Raw genomic sequence first — 22,500 nt, forward strand, 5'->3', positions numbered from 1 at the left:
TTATTTCTTTCTGCGGGACCGTCTGGCCTCAAGCCCTGGGAGGGCTTTAAGCAGAACCTGCAAAGTGGAAGAGCCAATCAGCGACTGCACTCAGTGCCCTGTGATTGACAGCGCAAGTTGGCCAATCAGGAACGCCACTAGAACTGCACTAACAAAACAACAATGGCCGCCTCCTTGCCTGATCGTGAGTAATGTCAATGTTTGTCTAGTTTAAACAGCCATAAAGTGCAGTTATTGCAGAAATAGACTCAATAACAACAATTAACAAGTACAGGAGTATCGCCGCAACCGCAGAGTTTCTTGGCGGAAAATATGTTTTTGCCGTTCTCCCGAGTGGATTTGGGTTTGACTGGATCCAACACTGATTGGCTGAAGGAGTTGTCTGTCAAGGCAAGTACACCCGCCCAACCTCCACCCACTGCTAAACACTGGGTGAAGGCGTAAGACCAGACGGTCCCACAGAACAAAATGAAATGTGAGTTCACGTGACCAGCTGGTTTACCAGGATATTTGTCTATAAGTGTACCAAATGATATTGTCGCTGTCCGATGAAACCCACCTATCTCCAAAACGGCAACTTTTCAGGAAATGAAAAAAACAACAACACTGTGCTCTTAGAGGCAATATTAGTGCTGGAGGGATGGAGTATGGAGGGATGAGTATGGAGAGATGAGTATAGAGGGATGAGTATGGAGAGATGAGTATGGAGGGATGAGTATGGAGGGAGTATGGTGGGATGAATATGGAGAGATGAGTATGGAGGGATGAGTATGGAGGGATGGAGTATGGAGGGATGAGTATGGAGAGATGAGTATGGAGGGATGAGTATGGAGAGATGAGTATGGAGGGATGAGTATGGAGGGAGTATGGTGGGGTCAGTATGGAGGGATGAGTATGGAGGGAGTATGGTAGCCTAGGTAAACCCAGCCCCCACGTGACCTGCTCTCTCAGTTCCCATAGTGACTGAGAACAGGTCTGAGAGCAGGTCACGTGGGGGATGGGTTTACCCAGGCTAGGAGTATGGTGGGGTCAGTAAGGGCTGCTGGAGGCAGTCTGAGCCACTGCACTATCTAATCTCTGCGGTGGCAAACAAGATATTCTCCCAATTTCTCTTTGTATCGATCCTATAATGCGACGGCCGCCGAGAGAGAGAGAGAGAGAGAGAGACATGCAAACCAATGTGGAAAGTGAGAGAGAGAGAGAGACATGCAAACCAATGTGGAAAGTGAGAGAGAGAGAGAGAGAGAGAGACATGCAAACCAATGTGGAAAGTGAGAGAGAGAGAGAGAGAGAGAGAGAGAGAGAGAGAGAGAGAGAGAGAGAGAGAGAGAGAGACATGCAAACCAATGTGGAAAGTGAGAGAGAGAGAGAGGGGAGAGAATTATCAATACTTTCCTTACAGGGACAGTTCATAAAGTCCTCATCTCTTCACTTCTCAGTCTAGTGCCTAGCGACCATTTCTCTGTGTGCATTATTATGTACTGTACATAACTCATCAGAGCACGTAGTATCTCCACTGTGAGCATCTTGTCTAATGTGAATGTTTCATCAGAGCACTTTGTATCTCCACTGTGAGCATCTTGTCTAATGTGAATGTTACTTTGTATCTCCACTGTGAGCATCTTGTCTAATGTGAATGTTACTTTGTATCTCCACTGTGAGCATCTTGTCTCATGTGAATGTTACTTTGTATCTCCACTGTGAGCATCTTGTCTAAAGTGAATGTTACTTTGTATCTCCACTGTGAGCATCTTGTCTAAAGTAAATGTTACTTTGTATCTCCACTGTGAGCATCTTGTCTAAAGTGAATGTTACTTTGTATCTCCACTGTGAGCATCTTGTCTAAAGTGACTGTTACTTTGTATCTCCACTGTGAGCATCTTGTCTCATGTGAATGTTACTTTGTATCTCCACTGTGAGCATCTTGTCTAATGTGAATGTTACTTTGTATCTCCACTGTGAGCATCTTATCTAAAGTGAATGTTACTTTGTATCTCCACTGTGAGCATCTTGTCTAAAGTAAATGTTACTTTGTATCTCCACTGTGAGCATCTTGTCTCATGTGAATGTTACTTTGTATCTCCACTGTGAGCATCTTGTCTAAAGTGAATGTTACTTTGTATCTCCACTGTGAACATCTTGTCTAAAGTGAATGTTACTTTGTATCTCCACTGTGAGCATCTTGTCTAAAGTGAATGTTACTTTGTATCTCCACTGTGAGCATCTTGTCTAAAGTGAATGTTACTTTGTATCTCCACTGTGAGCATCTTGTCTAAAGTGAATGTTACTTTGTATCTCCACTGTGAGCATCTTGTCTAAAGTGAATGTTACTTTGTATCTCCACTGTGAGCATCTTGTCTAAAGTGAATGTTACTTTGTATCTCCACTGTGAGTATCTTGTCTAATGTGAATGTTACTTTGTATCTCCACTGTGAGCATCTTGTCTAAAGTGAATGTTACTTTGTATCTCCACTGTGAACATCTTGTCTAATGTGAATGTTACTTTGTATCTCCACTGTGAGTATCTTGTCTAATGTGAATGTTACTTTGTATCTCCACTGTGAACATCTTGTCTAAAGTGAATGTTACTTTGTATCTCCACTGTGAGCATCTTGTCTAAAGTGAATGTTACTTTGTATCTCCACTGTGAGCATCTTGTCTAAAGTGAATGTTACTTTGTATCTCCACTGTGAGCATCTTGTCTAAAGTGAATGTTACTTTGTATCTCCACTGTGAGCATCTTGTCTAAAGTGAATGTTACTTTGTATCTCCACTGTGAGTATCTTGTCTAATGTGAATGTTACTTTGTATCTCCACTGTGAGCATCTTGTCTAAAGTGAATGTTACTTTGTATCTCCACTGTGAACATCTTGTCTAATGTGAATGTTACTTTGTATCTCCACTGTGAGCATCTTGTCTAATGTGAATGTTACTTTGTATCTCCACTGTGAACATCTTGTCTAAAGTGAATGTTTCATCAGAGCACTTTGTATCTCCACTGTAAACATCTTGTCTAAAGTGAACGTTTCATCAGAGCACTTTGTATCTCCACTGTGAGCATCGTGTCTCTGAATGTTTCATCAGAGCACTTTGTATCTCCACTGTGAGCATCTTGTCTAAAGTGAATGTTACTTTGTATCTCCACTGTAAACATCTTGTCTAAAGTGAATGTTTCATCAGAGCACTTTGTATCTCCACTGTGAGCATCTTGTCTAAAGTGAATGTTTCATCAGAGCACTTTGTATCTCCACTGTGAGCATTTTGTCTAATAATAATGTTTCATCGAAGCACTTTGTATCTCCACTGTGAACATCTTGTCTAAAGTGAATGTTTCATCAGAGCACTTTGTATCTCCACTGTAAACATCTTGTCTAAAGTGAATGTTTCATCAGAGCACTTTGTATCTCCACTGTAAACATCTTGTCTAAAGTGAATGTTTCATCAGAGCACTTTGTATCTCCACTGTGAGCATCTTGTCTAAAGTGAATGTTTCATCAGAGCACTTTGTATCTCCACTGTGAGCATTTTGTCTAATAATAATGTTTCATCGAAGCACTTTGTATCTCCACTGTGAACATCTTGTCTAAAGTGAATGTTTCATCAGAGCACTTTGTATCTCCACTGTAAACATCTTGTCTAAAGTGAATGTTTCATCAGAGCACTTTGTATCTCCACTGTGAACATCTTGTCTAAAGTGAATGTTTCATCAGAGCACTTTGTATCTCCACTGTAAACATCTTGTCTAAAGTGAATGTTTCATCAGAGCACTTTGTATCTCCACTGTGAGCATCTTGTCTAAAGTGAATGTTTCATCAGAGCACTTTGTATCTCCACTGTGAGCATCTTGTCTAAAGTGAATGTTTCATCAGAGCACTTTGTATCTCCACTGTGAACATCTTGTCTAAAGTGAATGTTTCATCAGAGCACTTTGTATCTCCACTGTGAACATCTTGTCTAAAGTGAATGTTTCATCAGAGCACTTTGTATCTCCACTGTGAGCATCTTGTCTAAAGTGAATGTTTCATCAGAGCACTTTGTATCTCCACTGTAAACATCTTGTCTAATGTGGACGTTTCATCAGAGCACTTTGTATCTCCACTGTAAACATCTTGTCTAAAGTGAATGTTTCATCAGAGCACTTTGTATCTCGACTGTAAACATCTTGTCTAATGTAGACGTTTCATCAGAGCACTTTGTATCTCCACTGTGAACATCTTGTCTAATGTGGACGTTTCATCAGAGCACTTTGTATCTCCACTGTAAACATCTTGTCTAATGTGGACGTTTCATCGAAGCACTTTGTATCTCCACTGTAAACATCTTGTCTAATGTGGACGTTTCATCAGAGCACTTTGTATCTCCACTGTAAACATCTTGTCTAAAGTGAATGTTTCATCAGAGCACTTTGTATCTCCACTGTAAACATCTTGTCTAATGTGGACGTTTCATCAGAGCACTTTGTATCTCCACTGTAAACATCTTGTCTAATGTGGACGTTTCATCAGAGCACTTTGTATCTCCACTGTAAACATCTTGTCTAATGTGGACGTTTCATCGAAGCACTTTGTATCTCCACTGTAAACATCTTGTCTAAAGTGAACGTTTCATCAGAGCACTTTGTATCTCCACTGTAAACATCTTGTCTAAAGTGAATGTTTCATCAGAGCACTTTGTATCTCCACTGTAAACATCTTGTCTAATGTGGACGTTTCATCAGAGCACTTTGTATCTCCACTGTAAACATCTTGTCTAATGTGGACGTTTCATCGAAGCACTTTGTATCTCCACTGTAAACATCTTGTCTAAAGTGAACGTTTCATCAGAGCACTTTGTATCTCCACTGTAAACATCTTGTCTAAAGTGAATGTTTCATCAGAGCACTTTGTATCTCCACTGTAAACATCTTGTCTAAAGTGAATGTTTCATCAGAGCACTTTGTATCTCCACTGTAAACATCTTGTCTAAAGTGAATGTTTCATCAGAGCACTTTGTATCTCCACTGTAAACATCTTGTCTAATGTGGACGTTTCATCGAAGCACTTTGTATCTCCACTGTAAACATCTTGTCTAAAGTGAACGTTTCATCAGAGCACTTTGTATCTCCACTGTAAACATCTTGTCTAAAGTGAATGTTTCATCAGAGCACTTTGTATCTCCACTGTAAACATCTTGTCTAAAGTGAATGTTTCATCAGAGCACTTTGTATCTCCACTGTAAACATCTTGTCTAATGTGAACGTTTCAAGGACTTTGTGTTTTCACCTTTCCATCAATACATATGGAGAGAGCGGGAGGCTTAAGTAGCTGTCTTTGTGCATCCACATGTGTTCTTGAAATGGGATTTAGAATGTCAAGGAGGGTGTAAGTAATGCTATAAGTGGAATATTTTCATAATCCCCGAGACTGAGAATCAATGAGAGTGTTTACTCCAAAGCCCCACACAGGAACAAAACCACCACCAACAACAAAACACATCAAACGCTGGAAATTACTGTGGTGGTTTCCTTAAACCTCAGGATGATCTCAAAGTCACTACTCTCATATCACATTTTATGAGAGCTTGGAATGCATTTTTTAAAGGGGTTTGTCCAAGAAAAAATACCATTTATTTAGCCATTTATTTAGCCATTTATTTAGCCATCCACAAGCAAGTGACGTTCTGAGCTGAGGCTCTTCCTCAGACATGATGTCTCAGTATGCAGTGTTGTGGGTAACTCATTACAAAAGTAACATAATACATGTAATATATTACTTTTAGCAGTAACTCAGTAATATAACGTATTACTTATAGGATTTCAGTAATATTATACCAGTTACTTTGTCAAGTAACTCAAGTTACAAATTGATTTAAAAAAAAGTATTATCAAAGCACATATTTAAATAAAGATACAATCATTTCCTAATCAAACTGTCTGTTTATATGCAAATAACCACTATAGATGACAATAACAAAGGAAAACGATAACATTTAGAATTTTGGATTGTTTACACTGACTTCAAGGCGATTGACATTATTTTTCGGGATGTTCCGGGGCAGCAATGTCATTCTGCTGCTGCTGTTGTTTTGGTGAAAGTAATGCAAAAGTAGTGTAATAAGTAACGAGTTACTCTACACAGACAGTCATATTGTAAAGTAACGTATTTCTTTCAAATGAAAGTAACTAGTAATATGTAGTACATTACATTTTAAAATTAACTTGCCCAACACTGTCAGTATGCGGACCTTCCTTCTGTTTTCTTGTATACTGTTTTTTGGTTCCTGCACCTGCTTTACTTTGTTGGATGTGCGCGACTGCTTCAACGACTTTATGAGTTTGTCCACCACTGAACCACAGCTTCAAAGCATACGAGTGATTTGGACAACATATCCGGGGTGGCGGTTGAGATCGGCGCTGATCCAATTCTCAAGTTGGCGTCCCCTCAGTTAAAGGTAGGGGGTCCTATTAAATCAATAAGCGCCGCAGCTAGCGGCTCTTCGATGACAGTCGGAAAAAAACGTACCCGATGAATGGAGCGCCCCCTGCTGGGATAAGTTGTTGATAAACTGAGTTGATATTCTGAATTAAATGGGCCAAAAATACAGTTTGCAATGGCATAAAAAAGAGAGAGTGGGATTCATTAAGCTAATCTTTCATGTTGATTTGCAATCTTCACGCGTGCATGTCTTACCCATGTCTTCTTTCCGCGTGGATTCACTTCTCTAAAACAAATATTGAAATGCGGGTACCAGCTGTTCCCCCGCCACGCCGCCTCTGTGGGTTTAGTGGACATTCATTTACCTCAGAGGCCGTTTGGAGAAGGAGGAGCGAATCCTTTTATCTGCTTATATGAGGCATGACTTCTCCATTCCATCCTCCGCTCCTCCCCTCCTCCTCCCCTCCTCCTCCCCTCCTCCTCCTCACCCCTCTTCTCTTTGGCCCGCTCCCTCCAGCCCCCCCCCCGCCCCGCTTCTATTTCAATATCTCTGAAATCATAAAAATCCTTCAGCCATGTCCCATTTCTCTAAGGCGAATTTAATTCGGCGCAGACAGGCGCCGCGCTGTACATCAGGTGATGATGGATGCTGCCCGACATGTGAGGAGGAGAATGTGCCGGCTCAGCAGAAAGCTCTCCACTAATTATTTTTTCGTCAACGATAAGTAATAGAAACAGGGTTTCCTGTGTACGCTGACGACAACCCCAGATCCCCCACGAGTCAAGAGGGGAGGGATTAATGATGGCGTAATCTCATGCTAAGGAAATGTCTTTAACGGAGAGTGTGGCAGTCTAGCCTGCACACACCGCCTACGAGTTCAGTCAAGTCAAGTCAAGTCAAGTTTGTTGATTGATATAGCCCTAACTCACAAGCCTGTCTCGAGTGAAAATATAGCCCTAACTCACAAGCCTGTCACGAGTGAAAATATAGCCCTAACTCACAAGCCTGTCTCGAGTGAAAATATAGCTCTAACTCACAAGCCTGTCTCGAATGAAAATATAGCTCTAACTCACAAGCCTGTCTCGAGTGAAAAGTCATCGGCAGTCCACGCTCGCCATTGCCTATTGCCGTAATATCATGGGTGTCACAGTCGGCCAACTCAACCACTGATTTCACTCACTGAAGTCGTTTTATACTATATATAGCTTTATAATACATTAAATCATTGATATGCGAGATTTAATCATCAATGAAGAAAAAAAAAAAAAAAAAATCTTTTTTGACAATCATCCCGTGAGCCCCCCAAAATAATCTCACGAGCCGCTGGGGGGTCCCGACCCCCAGGTTGAGAACCCCTGTGTAGAGCAGTGGTTCTCAACGTGGGGTTCGGCGACCACCAGGGGTCCTGGAAGGGCTTCCAGAGGGTCCCCAGCAAATGCATGAATTGTTAACCTTCGGCATTATTTAATTTACAAGACATTAACACAGTTAGAGAATGACTCTTTTGATTATAGTTTCAATATTATCTCTCCTACAACACAGTCATGTAGCCTAATTCTGGACAAAATCATAAAAACATGCTCAGATGTGGTTCTTCTGAGAGTCAAAATCTCATCAGATGGGGGGCTCTCTCATGTGGACTACATTCGGGGTCCTCCTTGCTATGAAAAAGGTTCAGTCTCACCTGCCAGGCGGAGGGATCCACAGTTTAGGATGGCCTCGTCACGCAGTTCCCTCACGTGCACAGTGACGGTGGAGACGGCGTCCGGCCACACCGCGTCAGAGACACGAACCTGGAACTGGTAGGTGCCGGGCGGGGCCTTCTCCTTGATGATCAGGAAACCTGTTCGCTTGTTCAGCATGAAGTAACTAAGGGTGGAAAATTCACACACAGAAACCAGTCAAAGAAAATCCTTCCAGTTGAATTCCTTGGTTAATGTAAAGTCTTTGCTCTTTGTCTGGTCTCAAAGTTTGTCTGTTACACTGGCTTCTAGACAAAGCATAAACCTCTGCAAACGTTGACACATTTCTATGAACAATTACATATTTATATGAAAAATGTGTTTTAATCATTTAGGCAAGTGAAAATCATTCTTTTGGTTTACCACCTTAAAAGGTCATTTTGGGCACTGATTCAGGTTCCTCTTGAAGACATACAAGAGAAACAAAGGATGGAATGCTATAGTTTAGATACATTTTGATACATCTCAAATTGAGAAGAAAGGACACAGAGATGCAATGTTTCCCCTACCATTCTACAGGCCTGGTGGGCCCGCCAGGCCAACGGCGCCCCCGCCAGGCCAGATTTTTGGGGGGATTTTTCCCCCCTGCTCTCCCCAAAATTTCAATAAACCTTTACAGCATTTTTTTTTTTATTATTATTATCCCCCCCCCCCCCCATTTTTTTTACCCCAATGTTATCCCCCATTAGTGCTAATTTACTTTTATTTATCCTGGTTGCTACTCCACCCTCTGCCGATCTGGGGAGAGCCGAAACTGGCTCCATGCTTCCTCCGAAACATGGGCAGTTAGCCAGCCGCTTCTTTTCACCTGACAGGGGAAGCTTCACCGGTAGGACATAGCACGTGGGAGGTTCACGCTATTCCAACCGGTTCCCCTCCCTCCGAACAGGCGCCCTTAACGACCAGAGGAGGAACCACATTAGCAACCAGGATATTGCATGTTTTGGTGAAGGGGGTTCCTACAGTATATGAAGGAAACCCCCGGGAGGCACGGGGAGAACATGCAAACTCCACACAGAAAGGCCCTTTTGACGACCCCACCCGGGCGGTGGGCACTCGAGGACATGCGGACGGGCACGCATTCCTTCAGCGTTCACAGCGTCCCAGGTGAGAATCGAACCCAGGACCTTCGAGCTGTGAGGCGACAGCGCTTACCACTGCATCACCGTACCCCCGTACGGCATATTATTACAATACAACAATACTGTTGTCGACAGTGTTGACAGTAATAGAAGATGCCAAATCATTCAAAACAATAAGCATTTTGCTTTTAGGAGCATCGTGCCAGCGTGCGGCGCTGTTCCAAAACGTGTCAACGTGTGTCGTTGCCTGGGAAACGCACATCCCATAATACAACAGGGGGGGGGTCAAACTGAGTAATAGGCACAAAGACACAGGAGGAAGCAATTTCACATGGTGGTCGTCTCCATGCTGCCTTTGTAAATGAGCTCATTCAAGTTTAATTGGAGAGGAAATCAAAGGCAGAACGTTGGCATATCAAATAATAAAGCACTTGTACAGACAAGGGCTCATTTTGCAGCATGCATGTTGCTGTATGTCATCTCTGATTGGCTCCAGCATTCATGCTTCAATTGATCAAAAGACCAATTACCTACAGTAGAGTAGCCACCATTCTTTCCCCCAGTGGGAACTGAAGGAACCATCGACCTTGTTGAAGGCTGCTTTTCAAGTGTTTGTCCACTGCTCACGCACGAGTGGGGTAAATCCGCCGATATATCTCAATGGGCTGACTCAACAAAGGAAGGTGCTGCGGCTCTAAACTACAGGTTTGGGGATTCTAGAGCAGAACACAAGACGTCTATTCTGTGCGTTTACTACCCATAATACCCATAATCGTCTCCAGAATCTCTGCCCTAGAAATTGAGTGCACGTAGCGCACGAGATTGCTAGTATAGAATAAACCCACAATGATCCACGGCAGGTTGAGTTTAGCATTAAGCTACAGCAGTGTAGCGATGAAGACTAGACTCAACTTAAATCAAATCAAATGGGAGTGCTGCCAACTCAGGTTTAGCAACAGGTGAGAGGCAGCATGGAATATTAACTCCTTAAATCAAATCCAGTCATCTGTGAGGTCGGAACTAGACTGAGACAGATGAGAGAGAGATGAGAGAAAGTCTGTCGTTTTGACTTTGCTTCAGTTTGGAACACGTTAAAAGATTTAGGTGCCGTGAGTGTCAGTTTACGTGATATGTGATTTTTCTTGGACTTCTGTGCATAATGTGTGTGTGTGTGTGTGCGTGTGTGTGTGTGTGTGTGTGTGTGTGTGTGTGTGTGCACGTGCATGCGTGTGCATGTGAGAGAGAGATAGTGAGTGTTTAAACTGACAAGGATCTGTTCAGCGCGTCTGTCTTCAGAGCGAGACCTCAAAGAGAGCAGATACAAACACAGAGCAAAGCCTCAGGTATATATGACACACCAACAGCCACACACACACCAGCAAGGAGGGGAGGACAAGAGGAGGAAGAAGAAGAAATGGAGCCGAGGTTTAGCTAGGCAATGAAGGACGGAAGCAAGTGATGAAGGAAGGAAGGGAGGATAAAAAGGAGGGTAAAAAGGAAGGCGGACAAGACGGTGGACAAGAAGCAATTAAGGACGGGATAAATAGGCTGATATCAGACTGGATTGTCAACTCGTTACACTCGTTTCCTTCTTCAGTTTAACAGCGCTTCCACTCTAACTGATTTCCGTGGGGGAAATCCCCCAGGGAGATTTGATTTTCCCCTAACCAATCACCAGAGACAAACAAACACATCCGCCCGGATAGAATCCAGTGGGGAGGATGCAAAGAGCCCTTTTGAATAAATGCCTTCAAAGCAGAAGTGCTGTTCGCATTTCAAACGTAATTGGTACTTTTAATTGATTTAGCAGCGTCTGTTAGGGCTGTCTCAGTTATCGCATAAACCACGTCAGGCGCTGATTACCGCCTCACCGCACGCAAACGATCAGAGACGCCCGCTAATTAATTACAATTGCAGCCACGCTAATACAAGGGCCAAGCAATACGTACAATAGTCCATTAGCGGCTAACAAAGAAGCGTATATGGCTCTCCAGTGTCGAGCTGAAAAAGAGTTTGATGGCACAGACACAAACAGACATCACTCTGGAAAGCAAGTGATTGATTGATTGATTGATTGATCCAACGTAGTAGAGACTGAGGTCTATCAAGACCAGAACCACCCGCCACAAGACCAGCTTCTTCCCAACCGCCATCAGCCTCACCAACAAGGACCGGAAACCCCTTCCACCAAGGACCTCACCAACAACCCCCCCCCCACACACACAAACTCACTACCTCCTCATAAACTCAGCCCCCCATAAAACTGTAACTCATATCTTTATATATTTAACTCAGTCTGTAAATCTCATGTAAATTCAACGTAAATTCATATTTATTATCCACAGAACACTTCACCACTCATGTACATATTGTATATATTTACTCGATTTGATTGCACTTGCAACTTTGTGATTGTCTTTAGTTATCTTCCTACTTCTTATCTCTGTATATTGATGTGACCGCTACGCTGCATACAGACACTAAGACAAATTCCTTGTATGTAACTTGCATACTGTGGCAATAAAAGTGATTCTGATTCTGATAAAGCCAAACGTGAGCCATAACTCCCTCGGAGGAGCTGATGAAACTGGCTGCTGTGTTGTTGGCACTGTAACCTGGCGAATTTCATTCTGTGATGAAAGTTCGACAACTACCAACGAGTGAACACTGAGGGTTTTTTTTCTCCAAAACTTATGAAACTGGACAGACTCCGAGACAAGGGAGCCACTATCCATCCGAGCAGAGGACGAGATACATTTACACATTCATCATAGGATAAACTACAGGCCACAGGAGGTCCTCTGCATCATGTGTGAACATGTTCTACATGGAGAAGCTAATAGTGTGAATGGAGGAAAACCACTAGAACCACTGGACTCATCAAACAGAGGGAAGAAATAAAATAAAGAAATAATCTGTCTCTAATATAAGCCTGCCTTCAATAAAGGCCCTCTGCACTGAGCTAAATAAAGGCCAATAATAGAGGGCCAATATTAGAGGGAATAGGGTAGTCATCTTGCCAGAGTGAAGGGTTGATACAGAGACATTAGTTACCTTGGCAGATGTCCCTCAAAGACATACGTCTTATTGTCCCAGTCATCAGGGTCAGGAGAGTAGACTTTTCCCAGCACCGTGGTCGGCATACGGCCTGAGGAAGGACAACATCACAGTCTCAGTTCACAGTGAGTTGAGTGTGTCTTCGTACAGTGTATATATATATATATATATACCGTATATATATATATATATATATATATATATATATATTTTGTGTACATATGTTTTTATGTTCTGTCCTCATGGGCACCAGTTTCTCATTTAGACCCTCATAAAGAGGACATTTCTACAAAAAATGTTTTTAATCAAGTTCAAATTGATTTACTGTCATTCAAAGGTAGAGTTGTGGTACCAGAGTACAGTGCAATATTTCTCAATACCAAAGTGAAAGAGATCTTTTCTGTGTCCTCCTCTTGCTTACATGTACTCCATAATGTTATGGAGGACTCAGTGGAGAAGCTCTTAGTGTGGAAAATGAAAGGCCTACATACATCTCAGGCTAAGTTCACCCATGTGATTGCAGCACAACCGGAGATGGCGAGGGACATTGCAGGCAGATGATGGCATGCTGAGAGGGAAAATGCATAATGGAAAATTGCTGTTTGAAGATTACAATCATACAGAAAGGTTGTTATTGCTGTCACTCCCTGTCTCCTCCCCTTCCCCCGCACTCTGAACCACCTGGGGATTACGCCTGTGACAGTACCCATGAAAACGTAAGGGCAGATTTTGACATTTAAAATTTTAGCCCGTTGTTTGTCTTTGCCAGGCGCTTCTGACCGTAAAAAAGTTACAATCGTCTTTCAGCTACTCTGGAAAAACACACTTGAAGTTGTTCGCATTCGTGGCTTTCTGTGACAAAAACAGATAATACTGTCGTTTTTCTTTTCTTTTTTTCTCAGTTAACTTAAGTGCCGATGCAGAAATACACAATCCACTTATTGTGACAAACAGCTGAAAAATAACTGACAATTATTCAAAATGTCAAATATATATATACACATACACATACATACGGTACATATAAATATATATACACATATCAAGAAAATGATGAAATATATAATGTCAAATGTCAAATGGATGATAAGGCTGATGATGATGTTGACCATGACAAGTGGGTGGAGGCGAAGGTAACAAAAACAATGGAGATTGTGTAGATTGTTTGTGTGTGTGTGTGAGAGTGTGTGTGCGCATGCATGTATGTGTGTGTGCGTGCTGCATGTGTGTGTGTGTGTGTGTGTGTGTGTGTGTGTGTGTGTGTGTGTGTGTGTGTGTGTGTGTGCGCGCACGGTTACATTCTTCTGTGTTTGTGCAGTTTGGTTAGGACTTAATTAACTGGCGGTATGAGGCTTGTTGCATCAGAGTGCAGCCTTTTGTAAATGCACAGATAGAAAAGGACGTTGCAGAGCTGAGTTTGAAATCTGCCTCTGAGAAAGAGATGGGAACATAAGATCGATATCTTGCAACACCAGATTGCACTCATACAGTAAAGTCCCAAGCTGCATCTGCATCGAGTTTTGTGTGTGTCTGAGGATCATCGTGATCTTCTCACCTCGGTGGCTGTTGATGAAAATCTTCTTCTCCCCCGCCACGTGGGCGTGGTCGTTCTGGTCCCCGATGGTTATGGTCAGCGTGGTGGTCACCGTTTGGGCCGGACGGCCGCTGTCGCTCATGACAACAGGGATGAGGAACTCTTTTTGCCGCTCACGGTCGAACATCCTCAGGGCCGTCAGCGTGGCCGTGCCGTTGAGGTGGTCCTGGAGGTAGAAGTCGTTGCCATGGCGATACTCGGAGGGGATGCTGAAGTGGAAGGGCGGGCCGTTCTCTGCGGAGTCCCGGTCCACGGCCCGGAGGAGAGTAGACGTTAGGTTCAACCGCACCACCTGAACAGGGAGGGAAGCTGGCTTGGGTGTCTTGCTTGTTCAATATCTGATTCATTCCTCCATCTCTCCATTCAATTCATTCATTCAGCCATTCATCGTTTGATGTATGTGCACAAAAATGTGCCTCATTTCCCCCTGTCAGTACTGGATCGGTACCAACTACCAGATCCCTTCTGCATATGCGCGAGTGTGTCCACCATCTTGGACAGCAGGTACGGCAACATTACTTGGACAAACTTGATACTGCATGTCATCAAATTGCTTTTTATTTCTGTATTGATCACCACAAACTCCTGAACTAAACTGAAAGTCCTCAGCTTAGCCAGCAGCTTAATTAACAGTTAGCTCTTGCTAACCATTAGCTCTGCAATCAATATCCGTTAGCTCTGCAGGCTAACAGCTGCAGCTAGCTAGGCCAGAGCAGCAGCAGGAAGTAATTATTAAAAAATAAAATCGCAATTTAATCAAATTACCATGCAGCTAGTGACAGGCTTTGACTCTGGAAGTGAAAAGAGAAGAGCTGCTGCTCCTAGATAGCTGTAGCTTTTAGCCTGCAGTGGTGGGGATCAATATATAAATACAGAAGTTTTTTTGCAGAACCAGTAGCTGGTAACGGGCCTGGTACCGACATGCCCCATAGGAAAAATAAAGTCCCTTCCTTCCATCCTGCCCTTTAGTCAACATGTTACTGACAGCCTACCTGTGGTGCAGCCACATTCTCAAAGACGACGGGAGTGTATGTTGCCTCAAACTCTGGTCCATTATCGTTCACATCCAACAGAGCCAGCTGGACCGTGGCACTGCCTGTCAGCGGTGGCACCCCGTGGTCCGTCGCCATGACAACCAAGTGATGCTGCGCTATCCTCTCCCGGTCCAGAGGTCGGGCCACGGTGAGCACACCTGCCTGGTCGATGGCGAAGAGGCCCTCGGGATCCGAGTCCTCCGACAGGCTGTAGGTGAGGTCGCGGTTTGGCCCTGAATCTGAGTCGCTGGCCACCAGGCGCGCCACGCTCGTTCCCACGTCCACGTCCTCGGGCAGCGGGGCGAGGGACAGGAAGTGGGGGATGAAGACGGGAGCGTGGTCATTGTAGTCTTCCACCTCCACCACGCAGTGCAGGAGGCTAGAGAAGTCTAGGTCTTCAACCTGCAACAACCACCACATTCAATTCCACTGTTTGAAGACATGTCTTAAAGATGCGCAAAGCAACATTTGTATACAAATAACACCCATCTTATCTTAAGTTACGCTACAATATAGACCAATCCTTCCCCTAATGCTGTAAATACACTCTATTTTAAGTTCTCGTGTCACATGGTCATTGGGAGGTAGGTAAGTCTCCACCTACAGCAAGTGACAACTCTAAACTTAAAGGAACAGGCCAACATTGTGAGAGATTTGCCATATTCCCAATAGCAAGACGAGAAGATAAGATGCCCTTCTCTTCTCTGTGCGTGCAGTAGAAAGTAGGGACACGCCCCTCCTGCTAGTTAGCTTAGCACAATGGCTGGTAGTCTGTGGAACAGTCTAGCCTACCCCTGTTAAGTCACCAAATAAACATTCCAACAGCGTGACTCGTGTATTCACCACGTTATGAAATCATCTAAAATTACGAGACATTGTAATTTTCAAAGCAAATAACATAGCCCGAACTTCTGGTTTTGTCAGTAAAGTAGTTACGGCTATGTATTTTCTTTCGAAAATTACAATGTTTGGTAATTTTACACTATTTCATAGCGTGGTGAATGCACAAGTCAAAACATGTACATACTGTAAGAGCATTTTGGCGCTGTTGGAAAGTGTATTTGGTGACTTAACGTGGTAGGCTAGTCCATTCCACAGCCTACTCGTCACTGTGCTAAGCTAACTAGCAGGAAGGGCAGGTCGCTACATCCTACTGCACGCACAGAGAAGAGAAGGACATCTATCTTCTCGTCTTACTGGTGTGTTCATTTAAGAGTGAAAGACAAATTGTGAGGACGTGTTTTTATCTGAATGTGACCAACATTTTGATGGTCAACTAAAAACCATGTGCCACCACCACACCATTCATCTTCTGACTTCTCACCAACTTTATTGAGGGTCTATTGTGGAGGTGACGCCCCTCCCTCCCCGTACCTTCAGGGTGAGGTTGAACCTCTGCTCGCTGGGACGCTCATAGTCCAGGCGTTTCTTCAGCCTCAGGGTGCCGCGCTGCTCCTGTCGGTGACTCACCATGTAGAACTTCTGCTCCTGGTCGCCGGCCACCACGCTGAAGGTGAGCTGGGCATTTTCTCCAGTGTCCCTGTCCTCAGCAGAGAGGTCCAGGACCTGCAGAGAGCAAGCAACACAGCCATGCCAATAAAAGCTTGCTTCGTTTTTTTTAGTTCATCTTTTGCGATTTAAGTGTGCACGATTATATCTCTACCATCCTCAAATGCCATGTTTATGATGATATTTGCATGAAGATCAGCATTTACAAAGCTTCTACCAACTCACTTCTGCATTGAGCTCTGCGTTCTCGGAGATCCTGGCTAGGCAGGAGTGGTCGGTGAATCTCGGAGCGTGGTCGTTCACGTCCTTGACACGAATGGTAGCGGTCCCGGTTCCCGTCATTCCTCCCCCGTCTCTGGCCTCCACGACCAGCAGGTAGGACTCGGCCTGTTCGCGGTCCAGTCCGCTCATGGCCACCGTGATGGTCCCTGTGGTGGGGTTGATGGAGAAGATGTCCGAGAAGGCCGGAACTCCTCCACCCAGCTCAACGTTGCTGGAGTCCAAGCTCCCCACGATCCTGTAGGTGATGTTCATTTTGTAAACAAAAACTATGACGAAATATGCCCGTCGAGTCGACTACCTTTTTTTCCATGACTAAGTAAGACAAGACTAAAACGCTCTGACTTTTAGTTAAGTTGACTAAAATTTCACTAGATAAAAACAGCATGAGGTTGACTAAAACTATGACAAAAACTAACAAGGACATTTTGACGCAGGACTAAGACTAGATTAGAAAAGTAGAGGACAAAATGAACAGTACCTGTAGGAGAGCACGGCGTTCTGCCCGACGGCCGAGTCGTCCAGGTCGGTGGCCGTCATCTCCATGACGGACGTCCCCACCGGCGAGTTCTCGGGCACGCGGCCGTGGCAGCTGGGCGCGCAGGTGAAGACGGGCGCGTTGTCGTTGATGTCCCACACGTTGATGATGACGTCGGTGAAGCCCGTCAGGCCCTCGCCGCCCTCGTCCGTGGCCAGCACCACGAAGCGCCACACCGCGCGCTCCTCGCGGTCCAGCGTGCGCTGGGCGTAGATCTTGCCCGTCACCTCGTCGATGACGAACTCGCTCTCGGCGCCCTGGCCGTGCAGGGAGTAGCGCAGGGCCTCCTGGTCGGCATCCTTATCTGGGTCAGACGCTGTTACCTACAACATCAAAGGACCCAAGCAGGCAGAGAGAGGAGGAGGAGGAGAAAGAGAGAGCTGAGAGGGTAATCGCGAGGGATTTTATTTTTATTTTTTAATGGAGATTTCTACACTATTTAATTATTGAAACGCTGCTGACTTGGAGTGATGTCTTGACTGGAAGCACTTCACACCTGCTCGGTGCAGTTATGAACTCTCCAGCAGCAGCTAAACCTGGCAGATCCCTCACCCACCCCTCCTCAACACATCAGCAGCAATTACACCCCGGGCAGGCCAAGGATGTTTCAATTTAGCATAGTAATTGCAGAGCCATGTGGAGCCAAAATGAAGCGGTGTTCCGTTGCAGGAGTGAGGAATCTGCTCTCACATACAGCAGCACATTTCCTTATTATGAGGAAGCTTCTTTTTTTAAAGCTGTCAAAAGTCAGTAAGAAAACAGGGTGTGATGTTATCTCATGTAATAGAGAGGGTAGAGACAGACATGGACAGGGATGGGGAAAGAAAACGCATCTATTTTCTTCGACTGACATCTGCTCAAAGCAAATACTTTCAACACAACTACTGCATACTGTAGGTGAAATGTAATATCACCGGTTTACCATAATAATGACATTAACAGCTTTTTTTTAAAGTGTTTTAAAGGACACTGACTCCTATTGCCCGGGACAATAGCCGGCCATTGCCTACAAAGCATTTACAAGATAGAATCTAAAGAACATTTTAAAACTAACATCCAACTTATGCAAAGGAGCAAAAACTGAAATAATGTGATCTCAGTGTGAGTTAATTAAGACTCAGTTAGCTGCTGCATTTTCCACAAGCTGGGAGAAGTTTTAATTTAAGCAAGAGAGTTGCTTCAGTAAGACGGTCGTACAGGGAGTTGTACTGGTGCAGGGAGTCAGAGGTCTACAACTAGAGAAGATACATGCACGGATGACTTTCTCTTAGCTGAAAGAAAAGTTGCTCATTTGAATTGAAAGTGTTTTTCACCTTAAGACTCGCTCGTTTAAAACTAAAGATTGGCATGAAAAAAATACCACACAATTTCTAGCAATTTGCAAACTAAGGGTTTTTTTAGTCACAAAGGTGCAATGAAACCATTGAATATATCATTAAAATGTATACTTTGAGGTCTTCGGTTGGGCATGTTTTTTTTTTTTTTTACCTTTATTTATACAGGGGGAGTGTCACTGAGAGCAATGCTCTCTTTTTCAGGAGTGCCCTGTTCACATTCACACACACATTCACACCTGGAAGCTGACCAGTACAACCACAGTCTGATCTGATGGTCACTGAGCAGCTCCACTGGAGCAGTTGCGGGTTAAGGACCTTGCTCAAGGGCACCTCAGTGGTGGTAATGAGGGAGGGGCAAGCGCTGCCTTTTCAATCCCCCCCCCAGATTTATCCTGCCGGTCCCGGGGATTGACCCGACGACCTTCCGGTCACAAGCTTGCTTCTCTAACCGTTGGGCCACCACTGTAACCGCACGTGCTACACAAGCAACAGTACTGACACATGATTGGTCGATCTATACCTGTAACACAAACACCGGTGAGCCGTCCAGCTCCTCTGTCACGCTGCCGTAGTACTCGTTGACGGTGAACACCGGAGCCTCGTCGTTCTTGTTCACCACGTTTACCGTCACCGTCGCGTAATCCTCCCACTTCCCGTCCGACGCCAGAACGTGCAGCTTGTACCTGAGCAAGAGAGGTGGCTTCATCAGGGGGTGTGGCTTAATACATCCTATCATAAGACTGTGAAGTGTGTGTGTGTGTGTGTGTGTGTGTGTGTGTGTGTGTGAGTGTGTGTTTGTGTGGGGGGGGGGGGGTGAGTGAGTGTGTGAGAGAGACAGAGTGAGTCAGTGAGCAGAATTGTCTTCAGCCACAGCTATGCCATTTTACGTGCGATTGCACTAAATCTTTCAGGAGATGTAAAGAGCACCCCTGTGGGTGACCTAACAGAGCCGGATTTTTGTATTAAATAATTAGGGGCAAGTTGGGCAAAAATGAATGTCCAAAATGACTCAAGACAGTTTCAGCTCCATGGAGAACTCCAGGGTGAGCTGATTTGTAATCAGTCACTGAAAAAGTGGACTATGAAAACCCTCTGGGGGAAAGAGAGGAGAGACTGCATGCCAACTCTGTGAGCGAGGCGGTTAAATGATAGTACATGTAGTAATGCCTTGAAGCATGTCTTTTATGGTTCAGATAAGTGATACAGTAATAGAGAGCCAAAGTGAAACGTCACTTCCTGCTTCAGCACTGTACCAGAGATTTTCATGCACCATTTATTTTCACATAGACATTTCGTAAAATGCTTATAAAAAGAGTTTTACTGGTTCAAACCAAACAGTTCAGCTAACGCTATCATTGGGAGAGACCATAGAACATTTCACTCGGACCAAAACTTAAAAACAACAACATCGAAACAAATATTTTCTTCAAACCCGAAGTTTTGGCCGGAGTGAAATGTTATGCGATCTCTCCTGTTTCTAAATATATCTGTACCGTTTGGTTTGAACCAGTAAAACTATCTTTATAAGCATTTTACGAAATGTCTATGGGAAAATAAATGGCGGATGAAAATCTCTGGTACAGTGCTGAAGCAGGAAGTAGGGGGTCACTTTGTCTCTCTATTACCTTGCTAGTCAATCAAAGTCAACCAAATATGAGACAGAGAACATGTGGATGTGTCAGTGTGGTCCCACCTTTTGTTCTGTTCATAGTCCAGAGGCTGAGAGATGAAGATGGTGCCCACCTCTGGTTCCACATACCTTTTGTTCTGTTCATAGTCCAGAGGCTGAGAGATGAAGATGGTGCCCACCTCTGGTTCCACATACCTTTTGTTCTGTTCATAGTCCAGAGGCTGGGAGATGAAGATGGTGCCCACCTCTGGTTCCACATACCTTTTGTTCTGTTCATAGTCCAGAGGCTGGGAGATGAAGATGGTGCCCACCTCTGGTTCCACATACCTTTTGTTCTGTTCATAGTCCAGAGGCTGGGAGATGAAGATGGTGCCCACCTCTGGTTCCACATCAAACACACCTCCTGTGTTGCCTGATGTGATCTGGTAGCGCAGCTTGGCGTTCGCTCCTGCAGGCCAGCAGAACATGGAGGTTTCAACCAACACATGAAATCAAACAAACCATTTATCACCCAACAAACCACGACATGCAGTGGCCGCCACACACACACACACACACACACACACACACACACACACACACACACACACACACACACACACACACACAGTCTGACACAGACATCGAGATGTCCTTTCTCTGGGGTGACGATCTTCTGCATCTTTTTGGGTAGGGGGGAGGGGGGGGTCCTTGATGATGTTATAAGGAGGGGGAACCCCGCGGGAGAACATGCAAACTCCATAGAGAAAGGCCCTTTTCACAAGATAGCCTACCTGGGTATGACCGGACGCATGGGGAGACATAATCCCACTGCGAAAGAGCATCCCAGGTGGGAATCAAAGCCGGGTCCTTCTTGCTGTGAGGTGTCAGTACTAACCACTGCGCCACCGTGCCCCGGGTTGACTGATAAATGGAGGTTGGTACAAAATGGACCTTGGCTAACTGACAAAGTAAAGTAAGAAAGCTCTGTTGGAGCCAGGGTGACCCCCATAGGGCAGGAGTGTATTTGCTGTATCTGTGGTGTGAAGCATAGGGTGAAAAAGTGCTTTTCCCTGGACAGGAACCCCCCCCCCCCCCCCACTAGTCCACTGCAGACTGTATCCACCAATCCACTGATTGATATCAGTTAACAGAGATAGATAGCAGCATGCTGGAGGAGGAGTCAGATATCAAGTCTCTGGTATGAGCTGATTGGTGTGAACCTCCCAGCATCGGGTGCAGACTAACAAACAGACCAGTGCCCTGAAGCTGAATACTCTACCTGTGCCATAAGAACAACATGCTGATGACATGGAATCTACATGTATAAAGAGTGACGGTTGGGGACAAACTCCAAAACAGGCAGCACATTTTGTATAGTTGTGCATATATGGAAGATTCAAACATTTTTTTACATTTGGCGATGACTCCAAGGGCAATTTGTTATTGCTTTTAGTAGCTCATATTTCGGGTGTTTCCATTGTAAATGTTGTGTCAACTCTTATTTTTGAGAAGTAACTGGGACGGAGCAGCGTAACAGACCAGACGCCATCTTGGAAGCAAATAACATGAACCTTACAGCTGAGATGTTCCGCTCACATCATGAAGGTCCGTTTAAGAGTTGACACATTGGCCCGGCGCACCTTGAAAGTCAGGCTTGAAAAACAGAAGTATTTGGCCTCTAACTTGCTCTACCTCTAGCTAAACATGCCTGTATGTTTTCTGAACAAGCCCCCTATACACATGATATATAGACTTGGTATATCCAAGTATTTGTTTATGAGCTGACACATGTAAACACCATATCATCTTCACAATAACCTGGACAAGCTCTTATCTGGGCTATGAGGAACCTGGATGAGGCACCTGGGATATTCCAATATGACTCTGGATACCGACACATAGAAACATCTACAGTCATCACATTTCCGGTTGGCTACTGTACGCGCTTCTGCACACGCTCCATTTTGCATAGCATCATGGGTAACCTTATTGGCTCAGGAAATGCACCCTCTCATGTGCCGTGCAGTGATCAGATTAAACTGAATGATGTGTTTTCTGTCATGAAAGACGTTCATATTCCTGGTTGCTTGGCAGGTGTTGGAATAGCAATTTATTTGTTGTCATTTTATGTGAAAAGCTGGGATTCGGCTAGTCTCGCTGGCCAGCCTCCTCTCCTTTCCGTCCGAGGAGTCTGGCGCCGCAGGTCTCCATGGTGGGATTGCGATGGGCGGCGCTTAGCGGCAGTGCCCTTGGAAAATAGTTTCCAACAATCCAACTTGCCGTTTTCAGCGTGTAGCAACGA

The 22,500-nt window shown here is 44.5% G+C and overlaps 2 protein-coding genes across 2 annotated transcripts in view; both read right to left on the minus strand.

Annotated features, from left to right (window-relative positions):
* The window catches only part of LOC310799721 (E3 ubiquitin-protein ligase TRIM47-like), a 495,544-nt gene that overhangs the window by 321,542 nt on the left and 151,502 nt on the right, over positions 1–22,500 (minus strand). The window lies entirely within an intron of this gene.
* The window catches only part of LOC310799570 (neural-cadherin-like), a gene marked incomplete at both ends in the record, with an annotated part of 319,707 nt that overhangs the window by 110,683 nt on the left and 186,524 nt on the right, over positions 1–22,500 (minus strand). Inside the window, 9 exons of the mRNA XM_083662160.1 lie at positions 8,099–8,283; positions 12,293–12,386; positions 13,851–14,181; positions 14,882–15,325; positions 16,298–16,489; positions 16,658–16,949; positions 17,193–17,572; positions 19,107–19,269; positions 20,544–20,664. Of these exons, the coding sequence (XP_083518286.1) occupies positions 8,099–8,283; positions 12,293–12,386; positions 13,851–14,181; positions 14,882–15,325; positions 16,298–16,489; positions 16,658–16,949; positions 17,193–17,572; positions 19,107–19,269; positions 20,544–20,664 (2,202 nt within the window). The remainder of the gene's footprint in view (positions 1–8,098; positions 8,284–12,292; positions 12,387–13,850; positions 14,182–14,881; positions 15,326–16,297; positions 16,490–16,657; positions 16,950–17,192; positions 17,573–19,106; positions 19,270–20,543; positions 20,665–22,500) is intronic.

Source organism: Poromitra crassiceps, assembly GCF_964638095.1.
Source record: "Poromitra crassiceps genome assembly, chromosome: 28".
Lineage (NCBI taxonomy): Eukaryota > Metazoa > Chordata > Actinopteri > Beryciformes > Melamphaidae > Poromitra > Poromitra crassiceps.